Here is a 12,142-nt window from a genome sequence, read left to right on the forward strand (position 1 = left end):
ACAAAGAGAAAGCAGGAGGCAGTAGCAATCCAAATACAGGTTCTGAACATAAAGCGGGGGGTACTGCCCTCTCTTCCGCACTAACCATATGCATTTGGTGACAACTATTTTTGGTTGCCCATCTTATCTTAAAGCAGAGTGCCAGACATGCTCATTCTTTCCTCCTGAACTGATAACCTTTATATTTCCTTTACCCAGCTACCACTGTCCGAATGAATTTATTTTCAGTGGAATTTCTTTAGAGACATCCATTTAAGATATAGGGATCAAAAGACTTGGAAAGATCATCAAAAGGAAGAGTAATCCAACTACACAGAACCACAACTCCATTAGAATGGAAATTCCTTGAAGGCAGGTATCACATCAGTTTCATACGATGAGAACTTCTCCAAGCTTCCCCTTAAACTCATCAATGCCAGGGGACCTGAGTTCTAATTCTGGCTCTGCTATATGTTTGTTGTGTGACCTAGGGCAAGTCATTTAACTTTCCTGTGCCTAAGTTACCTCAACTGTAAAATGGCGATTAAACCCTCCTCCCTCCTACTTAGACTTTGTGCTGGGACAGGGAACGTGCCCAACCTGATTAACTTGTAATAATAATAATAATAGTATTTAAGTGCTGACTATGTGTGTTCTAAGCACTGGGGTAGATACAAGGTAGTCAGGGTGTCCCATGTAGTCTTAATCCCCATTTCCAGATGAGGTAACTGAGGCACAGAGAAGTTAAGTGACTTGCCCAAGGTCACACAGCCAATAAGCTGTGATTAGAACCCAAGTCCTCTAACTCCCAAGCTTGTGCTCTTGCCACTAGGCCATGCTGCTTCTCTTGTATCTACCCCAGCACTTATTACAAGGCTTGGCACATAGTAGCACTTGAGTATCATAATCATCATTATTATTATTAGCGTTCTTCCTTCTCCTACACCCTCCTCCTTCCCAGTTATCCAAGAGGATAGCTCAAGCCTATTCTTAAAATCTCACACCTTTAAATTACCCGTGGACCTCATTTCCAATTATCTGTTAAAAATAATTATTCCCATCAACCCCTGCTACATTCCACCCCTTCTTCTCTTCAGCCTCTTTTCCCTTCCGCCTCTACGCTGGAACTTCTCCTACATTTGGAGGGGAGGGGAGCCCTCACTCCAGCTTTCGCTTCATCTCTTTTCTCTCTTTCCTGCCTACGCTCCTTGAATGGGCTGTACACACCTACTGCCTTCACTCATCATCCTTATTTACTGACTCCCTACTGTGGGCAGAGCACTGCCCTGGGAACATATCACGGGAATTAAGAGGCACAGTCAGAGCACAGGCCTGAGAGTCAGAAGGACCTGTGTTCTAATCTTGGCTCCGCTACTTGTCTGCTCTGTGATCTTGGGTGAGTCCCTTCACTTCTCTGGGACTCAGTTGTCTCATCTGTAAAATGGGGATTGAGACTGTGGGACATGAACTCTGTCCAGCCTGATTAAGTTGCATCTACCTCAGCACTTAGTACAGTGTTTGGCACATAATAAGCACTTAAATACCATAAAAACAAAAAGAAAAAACAAGCAAACAACAACAACAAAAAACTTTAAGATCATTTCCTTCTGCCAACTCTGCTGGATCTCCTACTCCCTGGATTTTGCCTTTATCACCATAATGAAATCACACTTGACTAAATTTCCAATCACCTCCTTGGGAAAAAATCTAATGGCCTCTTGTCTGTCTTAATCCACTTTGACCATTCTCCTGCTTTTCACAAGGTCGACGATCTTTACCTCTTCGAAACGCTCTTCAGACTTGGTCTTTAAAACAAAGTGCGTTACTGGTTTTTGTCCTTACCTCTCAGACTGCTCCTTCTCAAATTCCTTTGTCACCTCTTCCTTGGCTCACTTTTAAAAAAAAATGGTATTTGTAAGTCCTTACTACGTGCCAGACACTGTACTAAGCTCTGGAATAGACACAGGATAATCCAGTTGGACAGAGTCCATGTCCCACTTGGGACTCAGACTCCTAACCCCCATTTTACAGATGAGGTAAATGAGGCATAAAAGTGACTGGCCTTAGGTGACAAAGCAGACAAGTGGCGGAGCCAGAATTAGACCCCAGGTCTTCTGATTCCCAAGCCTGTGCTCTATCCACTAGGCAACACTGCTTCCTGTCTTCTGGACAGTCCTATGGTACCTTAAACTTAGTATGGGCAAAACTGCACTTATATTTCCCCCTAAACCCTCTTCTCTTCCTATGTTTCTTGTACCTTTAGACAACCATTATCCCTATCCCCCAAATTCACCAACTTAGTGTCATCATGACAGCTCTCATTTATCATCAATCGATCGAGCAGTACTAACTATGGCCTATTTAGTGTATGCAGAGCACTGTGCTACGTGATTGGAAGGTTATCATAAAACTAGAAGGCATTAACCCTTGATCCCTGCCTTCAAGGAGTTTACAGTACAGCAGATGAGGCAGTAGAGTTAAAATGTTTCCACAAACACTCTGGGGTATTGTATGTTGGTATGACATTAAAGCTTTTGACAGTCATCTTACCCTGCAAATTCCTTACCGACAAGGATTACATTTTATTTCTTTTGGATGTACTCTCAAAACTTGGTTCAGGACTCTGAACCAGGAGGCACTTTATAAATACTGTTGAACTGAAATGAAATCAGACAGCCCAGATGGAAAGAACTTGTCCTTAGGAGGAGGAGATAGGAGTGGAAAAGAGAAAAGGAAAACAGAAATTTGGGTTTTTTACCTTTGCATTGTTTTTATGCTCTTCCTGACAGCCATTTTGAACTGCTGTTTCCTCAGCACTGATTTCAGAGTTGGGAGTAAACGCCACTCCGCATGAGGGACATGTCTACAAAAAGGAATAATTCAGAAGGGCACACTAAAACGACCCCAACGCAGCACATTCAAAATGGATCCAATTTCATTATGATTCACCGTTACTTAGAATATTTGAACATTATCACCTAAAATATTCAGTAAGAGATTTAAAAAGAACCCAACAACAAGTGAAACCCATAATCCAAAAAGGCAAAAATGACTGCGGCGTCTCGGTTCTCTGAGGGCAGAAAACAGGTCTACTTTCTCTATTATACCTTCCCAAGTGCTCAGTATAGTGCTCTGCTCACAGGAAGTGCTCAATCAATGCCACTGATATACTGACTGATTTCAGTGTCAAGAAAGTCTCTGCATTTGAGGAGATGACATTCAACAAGTTTAATAACACCAGGATTTGGAAAGTTAAAGGAACTGGGCATTAAAAGAGAAAGTTCAGGGAAAAGCTAATGATGCTTTTCTCCAGATGTAAAGGGCTTTTAGTCAAAGGATCACAATAAGATTTTCTCTCCCCACAGAAGTTGACTAAACTGTAGTCAGGGTGATTGTGATCAGAATAGGAAAAATCTCCTACTGGTGGGAAGAGTTACGTGTTAGAATGAGCTAAAGGAGGCGGTAAAATCTCTTTCTCCGAAGGTCTTTAGAAACACAAGACAGTGTTCTTAAAGGTCTTGAGAGGACCATCTCAACGGGTGGTCCTGCCTCAGACCCAAGGGCCTCTCAAAGTGCCATCGGTAGCCGCAGTGATGGTCGTAGCAATAACAGCAAACGGCAGTAGTAGTGGAAAGATCCCGAGCTTGGGAGTCAGAGGTAGTGGGTCTAATCCTGGCTTTGCCACCTGTCTGCTGTGTGACCTTGGGCAAATCACTTCACTTCTCTATGCCTCAGTTACCACACCTGTAAATGGGGATTAAGACTGTGAGCCCCACGTGGGGCAATCTGATTACCCTGTACCTAACAGATACCATAATTATTATTATTATTGTTAGCAGAGGTACTAATTGTACTGCTAAAAGTAGCACCAGTCTTAGTATTAACAATAATACTAGCAGCAGTAGCAGTAATAATTATAATAATGATGGTAATGGTTAAGCGCTTACTATGTGTAAAGCACTGTTCTAAGCGCTGGGGAGGATACAAGGTGATCAGGTTGTCCCACGTGGGGCTCACAGTCTTCATCCTCATTTTACAGATGGGGTCACCGCGGCACAGAGAAGTGAAGTGACTTGCCCAAAGTCACACAACTGAATAGCAGCGGAGCCGGGATTTGAACCCATGACCTCTGACTCCCAAGCCCGGGCCCTTTCCACTGAGCCACGTTGTAATGATAGTAATTGTAGTATTAATAACAGCACTAGTGATAGTATTAGAAACGGAAGGGCCTGAGTGCTCACTGAGCACTGTAGTTCACTGTACTAAATGCTTGGGAAGGTACAACAGCATGAAGAGACATCTGCCTCCAATGAGATGACACTCCAACAGGGGGCACAGACAAAATATTTATAAATGGACTAGAATCGGCACAAACCACTGGATGTACAACTTAATAAATACATACAGATGCTGAGGAGGGAAAAAATAAATACAGAAGTGCTACAGGTGACTGGTGAGAAGGCGGAACTTGGACGTTAGGCATTTATCACAGTAAAGCTTCGTTGGAGGGGGGATTTTAAGAAGGATCTGAACACGAGGAGAGCTGGGGTCTCTTGTATTTGTGGAGGAAAGACGTTCCAGGCAGGGGGAATAGCATGAGAAAGGGGGTGGTGGCAGGAGAATTGAGAGAAAGGTACAATTTCAGCGCCATAACATTATGAAGAGCAAAGAGAGAGAGGGGGAGAGAGGGAGGGGGAGAGAGAAAGAGAGAAGGAAAAGAAGGAGAGACAGGGAGAGATAAAGGGAGGAGAGTACAGAGTGTGCACAGGTCTGCTGGAGAGTAATGGAAATTAGAAAGTGATAAAATATGGGGAGAACTGCTTGATTTGGAGGGAAATACGGAACAAATGGAGGTGTTGGAAAAGTTGAAGGAGTTCTGAGTGAGGCTTTAAAAGGAGAATTCCTGAAGTACAAATTGGAGGGGGGAAAAGTCTGGAGGGAGGGAGACAGGAAGGAGGCTGATACAATATTCTTCCCACAATATGACCAGAACAGGGTGGTAGCTGTTTAGGTGGAAAGTAAGGGGGAAGATCTGGGAAATGTATTGGAAGAACCAGTAAGGACTTGGCAGCAGAGTGAATGTGAGAGCTAAAAGATACTGAGGAATCAAGAATGACACCAAGGTTGCGGGTTTCTGGGAAAGGGAAGATGGTGGTGTTATCGAAGGAGATGGGAAAGCTAAAAAGAGAAATGGGTTTAGGAGAATGTGATAGTTCCATTTTAAACATATTGAGCTTGAGGTGCCTGTTGCAGTCTTGAAGGCAGGAGATGCAGGATTGTATGTTAGATGGGAGGTTGAGGATGGAGATTCTAAGACAAAAGATAATTCAGTACTTTCAATAGCTGTATTCTTAGGTTTCAATTTTCAAATCATCCTCAATCTACATACAGTTTGAAAATTTTCTTACTTTGGAATAATAATTTTCATGCAAATTTGAGAGATTAATCTGGACTCAAGTGTCCACTTTTATACAGAAGTGTCAAGATGCACATTTTGACTCAAAAACTCTAGTATTTTAGCTCTCTTCAGTAATTGACTTCACTAATATCCATATGTGTTATGGTCTGCTGTGATTAGTTGAATAAATTGTTCCCGAGTCAGAAATACTCTAAGAATTCAGGCTTCAATCGTATAATAGAAGCATATTGATCATCAAACACCTGAAAAGATAGTGGTTTAAATTCCAAAGTGAAAAATTTTCTCAGTTCAGGATTGAGTTGTGAAATAAATGTACCAAATTGCTTTCAAAGAGTCCAACTCTGCTTCTGAGCAGGAGGAGAGCAAGCCGTCTTAAATTTGTAGGATCACTGAGGCAGTTTTAAATATCAGAAGGAAGCTGCATGTATTTCTCCCCTCCCTCCCCCAGACCCCCACTCCGACTCAAGCAGCATAAAGACATTTCAGGGTGTCCACGTGCTTTTCTCTGCCAAAAAGGCATGTTAAAAATAATTTGGTTATCAGGACTGGGTCAAGCAATCAAATGTACTTACTAAAGCACTTATTCGTGCCTAGCACTGTACCGTAGAGTCCCCCCAAATCTGGAGATAGTAGAACCTTACTGACAAGTCACTGAAGAACCCTGCAGTGGCCAGATCTGGGGGGGCTCAACTGGCAATTACCTCACTGATTTGAATCCAGGTTGTTCCTTCTTCACCTGAGAATGACTCTGTTGTTGCCTTTGTGTCACCTTCTCCGTGTTCCTTTCCATGAACCTTGATTTGGATAACAAAATAATAGGGGAAATAGTGGTGTTGCCAAATGTACCTGGGCATAGTCAAGCGTCTTTTTGGGTGCCCGAGACCAAACCCAAACAATCTATCTCCTGGGAAGGGTAACTAGACAGTGTCTTTTCCTTGAAATAGAGCTGGTTTCAAACTGTGATTTCTCAGGCAGTAGCTGTGCTCTTCTTTAGAAGCCAGGGAGAAGGCCCAGCCACCGTTGGCCTGAAAACAATGGGAAGCTGGTGATAAGGAGGGTCAGGCTGTTCCCTCTATTAGTCATTAGATCTTAAGTGGTCTCCTTTCATCTGGAAATTCTGGAAAATCAAACCTTGGCCAAAATGAGTTCAACCTGACTGTTAAAGTGATGACAAATTTAAGTCCCCTGATAAGATGCTTGAAATCTTTCTCCTACTTGTGGATTGTTTCCCTGGTGAAGAAACATGAGACATAAAAGTACAAACTGAAGAAAGACAAAACAAAAACTGGAATAAAAAAACAACAACACAGTCACAATGACATAGCACTGAGACACGCATGTATTCACACATACATCTGTTGCATTTCCACTCTTGCTGTTGATCAAAAAACATCTCTAAAAACCTATATTACATTTTCAAAAACTACTGGACTGAGCTCACTCGTGGTGATTTTATACGAGGACACAGAGAAAATAAATTATCTTCTACTGAATGTCAGAAAATAAGCCATAGAGGTTTTCATAAAGGGACTGTCCCTGGGGCCAGATCTGAAGATGCACCTCAAAGGAGAAGCATAAAGCTTCGGAAAGAGAAATGTTTCTGGGGAACTGTCCCCATGTGGGCAAACAAGCATCATTAGCTTCATTACTTACTGCAAACATTCTGAGAACCCAGTGAGAAAGCAGCCCAGAGGTGCTGAATAATAGATTAATGGGAGGTTAATGAACAACAGCACAAGCAGGAACACTTCCTAATTGGATGTCATTGAAGTGATAATTTCTAAAGGTTAGTTTCAAGAGTTAATTATGATGCTCTTACACAAGAGCAACTTATGCATCTTAAACTGGAAAGATGACCGCCCGCTGTCTATTATTATGACTAATCAGTTAAAAATGATCCAATCCTTTCATTTCTGTTATCTTTTCGTGGCACATTTTATTTCTTGCATTCTGTTATTTACAATGGCTTGTGCACTCCATACCTAAAATCTGGGACAATCACAGTTAAGAGTACAGCAGCACACATGACGGGGAGGTGTTACCTTCCAATCTGAGGTTTTAGGTATATCCATGGTACAGATATGATTTGGGTCTTGACTGGTCACCAAATCCACCTGCGATGCTTAAGATCTCCTAAAGCCTCTCTTTGAACAACTCAAAGACTGAAAATGCTAACAAGAGGAAGAGCATTGTCTTTAAAAGATAGCCTCGCCCTGCTACTAGGATTATATAATTGTCTTCACTGAGCGCTTACTGTGTGCAGAGCATTGTACTGAGCGCTTGCGAGAGTACAATTCAACAGAGCTGGTAGACGTGTTCCTTGCCCACGGAGCTTACAGTTTCTCCACTTAGAATAGAGCACTTGAAATTTGGTTGAGACAGGTCTATGTCCATGTTCCTCTGCACTTCTGCTATGTTCAGTACCACTGATTCTCTACTGCCTCTCCAACTTCTCTTTTGATTCTTTGCCTGGAAGCCTTCCCTGACTAATAATAATAATAATAACGTTGGTATTTGTTAAGCGCTTACTATGTGCAGAGCACTGTTCTAAGCATTGGGGTAGATACAGGGTAATGAGGTTGTCCCACGTGAAGCTCACAGTCTTAATCCCCATTTTACAGATGAGGGAACTGAGGCCCAGAGAAGTGAAGTGACTTGCCCACAGTCACCTGGCTGACAAGTGGCAGAGCCGGGATTCAAACCCATGATCTCTGACTCCCAAGCCCGTGCTCTTTCCACTGAGCCACGCTGCTTCTCTAAGCCCTTATATCCCTTTATATCTTCCCTTCCCTCTGCCTGGCCCATGCCCTTACATGTGTACTTCTCGGCACACTTTGATACTCACTCCAGCCCGAGAGCACTTATAGACATCTCCTTATATTCTGACATTTCCTCTATCTGTAATTTACTTTAATATCTATTCCCTCCTGTAGACTCTAAGCTTCTTGTGGGCAGGCTTCGTACCTACTAACTCCGGTTGTATTACACTTTCTCAAGTGCTTTAGAACAGTGGTCTGCACGCAGTGAATACCACTGATTGGCTGACTCCTGTCTCTCCAACTTAGCTCTTCAGTGTCTGCTGCTATTCTGGATCTTCTCTTTCTTCACTCCGTTTCCAGGGCTAGACTGTAAGTGGGTGGGGAATGTATGCTGATCCTTTTATTCTGTTCTCTCTTCTAAGTGCTCAGTACAGTGCTGGGCATGCAGTAAGCACTCAAATTCCACTGATTGATTTGTTCATCATCACCTAACACCTGCCATCGCAGCTGCTCAGTTTCTCCTACTTCAGCTACTAAACAAGGAATTCTCGAACCCAGCTCTCTCCCTGAGACATTTTTCCTCAATCCATATTTTCAATAATGTTTCACGGCATCTCAAACTCAGTATAGAGAAGAGAGAACTCATGAACTTTCTCCTAATTTTCCCATCAGTACTATGTTAAGAAGAGTCAAAAAAGACACAAAAAATGCCACTGCTTGGTCAGACCAATGGTCTAATCCAAGCCAGCGTTCCACTGGATAGTAGAAACAGGACGCCTAGAGGACCTGTGTGATGGCTGCCGCTTTGGCACTTTAATGCTTAAAATCCCCAACTTTTTATTTAACATAACCAACCTTTTCCTTTTTCTAACCCCAACTATCCCTTCGGTTAACCACTACAGACCTCTTGTTCATGAATTACTCTAAACTCTTGAATCCGATACTTTTGGTCTGCACAACTTCCCTTGGTAATAACAAAACCCCACTGCTTACCACCTGCCACATGAAGAAGTGGATTCTTTTGTTGTTTTAAACCTAGCAGCATCTTCAGGTTTCAATGAGGACCCCCGTCCTACTGGTGTGGGTTTAGTGAACAACAGTTCCTTGTTTACCCTACCCACACCATTCATTATTCTGAAGGTGTCAATCACATCCTCTCTTGGCCTTGATCTTGCCAATCAATCAATAATATTGATTGAACGCTTCTTGTGCGAGGACCACTGTACTAAGTACTTGGGAGAGTACAATATAACAGATTTGGAAGACCCTTTCCCTGCCCTCAATGAGTTTATAGCCTAGAGGCTGTAAGAGACTCTTCTGGAGTGAAGAGCATTTTTAGCTTGCCTAACTGAAATTTCTTCACTCTACTATTCATCTTCCCCTCTCAGTATGGCACCTGGAGAGTTTCTAGTACTCTACCAGACTCGGCTATGGGAGGGAGAGTCAAGCAGAGGCATATCCTTTCCATTCCTAGCTTGGCCAGTGGCTAGCAAATAGAAGATAATCTGCTACAAGTCAAAACTCACCTGTTCTGGGCAGCAGTGGAACTGGGAGAGTCGAGGGCGGAGACTCAACTTTACTGCACGGAAAGTGGCAATAGTGGTTTACCACTTCTGGATTTTTACCAAGGAAATTCTATGGCTACGCTACCAGAACGACAGCAGGTGGAAGTGGGGCGTTCTGGGAGAGCTGTGTCCATGGAGTCGCTCTGGGGCGGAAATGCCTCGATGGCATAAAACAAGACTTATCATCTTGGTTGCCTTTCTTTGCACCCCTTCCACCATACCACCAATCCACAAGTTGTAGGAAGGAGAGAGAGACACAGAGAGAGACAGAGACAGAGAGAAAAGCAAAGGGAGGGAAGAAGGGAAGAGAAGGAATGGGGTCCTTGCTACTCTCCCTACAGGAATGGGGACACTGGCTCAGGAGTTGTGCTGCATAATTTCAAATGAGTGGTAATCTCTAGGCGGATGGGGGTGGAATGATCTATTCCTACCCTACATCCAAAATTCATTGGCCTCCTGCTTCTGCTTGGGCCTGGAGCAAAAAGAGCAGGATCCCAAGAGAAAGAGGAAGCATTTCCTAGACAGGAAAAGGAGGAGCAAGTCTTTTTACCCCAATTAAAAGTAATAGTAGTAGGGGAGGAGTCTACTCTCACATGGCTTCTCTTGTATCACAGCTACATTTTTGGACCTCAGGGGCCACATTAGAATCTACTTCTAATAGAACTAAGATCCCTACCGTCCCGCCCCTGCCAACATGAGGATTATAATCATCTGGGGTATCAGATCATTACTTTTGGTTTGTGCGACTGGACTCTCCACTCGGCGAGCCTGACAACCAGGAGAAGAAGAGATTGTTAAAAACTGCCAGAGGAATACAGGATGGAGAGAAGAACTGGCACTCCCACAAAAGTGGGCGCAGAACATGTGTGCTAACCTGTTTGCCCAGTCCTGGAAGGTTACCAGGTTAGGAGAAGCACTAGATAGCTGCTGTGGGCAAAGGCTGTGAAAATCTTCCTACCACTACTAGCTGTGGTCCTTCTGTTTTTTTGTTTTGCTCTCCTCCACACTCCATCTCCACTTTCCCTGTTCTTTTTTAAAACATTGATCCTGTTCCCATGGCTTTTGAAAGACCTTATCCTCACCTCTCCCCCACCCTCAGGGTATGCCGCCTAAAGTCACTTGCCTTTTTATTTTTTGAACCCTGTCACATTTTCCCTGCCTATTCTCTGCTATACTGACCCCCATCTCATCCCATCCCAGGCTCTGGCACTTCAGTGCTCTCAAGTCACAGGACGGTGGGGAGGAGAACCAGTGCAGTGTGGATGTTGTCAGCTTGCCCTGTCACATGACCTAGAGAAAAGAGCCCAGGCCCGGGGGTCAGAGCATCTGGGTTCTCATCTTGCTCTGCCACTTGCCTGCTGTGTGACCTTGGTCTTCTCTAGGCCTCAGTTTTCTCATCTGTGAAGTGGGGAAAGCTGGGGCTCCCTTCCCCTTAGACTGTAAGCCCCATGTAGGTTAAGGAGTGTGTCTACTCAGAATATTTTTTAATCTACTCCAGTGCTTAGTATGCTGCTTGGCACACGATAAGTGTTTAATCGGTATCACCATTATGACCCACCCCTGAGCTATGACCGTTTAAAAACCACTTGTGTGGCTTTTGAAGTGCAAGGTAAGTAAGGGATGGGACAGGACCTGCAAGACAGGCACGGAGAGGGGTTTTCTGACCCTTTTGCCAGCAACAGCTGATAACTTATGCCTTCTGACACACAGATGCCACAGGGTTTTGAGAGTCCAGTAGCTGGCTCCAAGAGGGCTGTGGTTATCTCAATTATCACTGTGTGTCCCAACAGGAGTTTGTTTCTGCTGCTTCACCCCCCACTGTCACTTCACTTGTTGGCCGAAGAGAGCAGAGGTGAAAGGCAGAATGAAGGGGAGATTATGGGAGGCTGCTGGGGGAAGAGACATCTTCTCTCTGCAACTGGAGAGCACCTTCCAAATGGCCACAGGGAAAACTGACCACAACTATCATAAACAATATCAGTGGCGGACAATATCCCACAGAGGAGTAACAGAATGTTGAAAATGCAAAGCAGCAGTTTTGATGGGCGAACATTGTGCTAGAGGTCATTTTTTTTTATTTTTATAATATTTGCTAAGTCATTTTTCTGAGCCAGGCACTGTACTAAGCATTGGAGTAGGTATGAGATAATTCGATTGGATTGAAGCCTAGCCCCCCAAGAGGCTCACAGTCTTAATCCCCATTCTACAGATGAAGAAATGAAATGAAGAAATGAGAAAAGTGACTTGCTTAAAGTCCACAGCTGTCGAGTGGCGGAGCTAGAATTAGAACCTGGATCTTCTGACTCCCAGGCCCATGCTCTTTCCTCTAGAATCCCTGACTGAATCCTGCTATCTACAGAACTAATACAGCAAAGTGTATTCAATGAAAGACTTCCCAAGAAGGAGATGTATTTGTTTGT

At 43.7% G+C, this 12,142-nt stretch overlaps 1 protein-coding gene and 1 non-coding gene across 5 annotated transcripts in view; one reads left to right on the forward strand and one right to left on the reverse strand.

The window, feature by feature from the left end:
* Positions 1-12,142, reverse strand: part of ADCY9 (adenylate cyclase 9) — a 186,304-nt gene that overhangs the window by 38,054 nt on the left and 136,108 nt on the right. For 2 of the 4 annotated variants that reach the window (XM_029058665.1, XM_029058664.1), the window contains exons 3-4: positions 6,100-6,192; positions 2,738-2,842 (exon numbers count right to left, since the gene is read on the reverse strand). In XM_029058665.1, coding sequence (XP_028914498.1) covers positions 2,738-2,842; positions 6,100-6,192 — 198 coding nt within the window. The remainder of the gene's footprint in view (positions 1-2,737; positions 2,843-6,099; positions 6,193-12,142) is intronic. The other 2 variants (XM_029058667.1, XM_029058666.1) reach the window with 1 other exon arrangement.
* Positions 9,536-9,673, forward strand: LOC114809600. Its single transcript, XR_003757376.1, has one exon. It is a non-coding gene; the product is annotated as a small nucleolar RNA SNORA7 (small nucleolar RNA).

Source organism: Ornithorhynchus anatinus, chromosome 2 (genome assembly GCF_004115215.2).
Source record: "Ornithorhynchus anatinus isolate Pmale09 chromosome 2, mOrnAna1.pri.v4, whole genome shotgun sequence".
In the NCBI taxonomy this organism is placed as follows: domain Eukaryota; kingdom Metazoa; phylum Chordata; class Mammalia; order Monotremata; family Ornithorhynchidae; genus Ornithorhynchus; species Ornithorhynchus anatinus.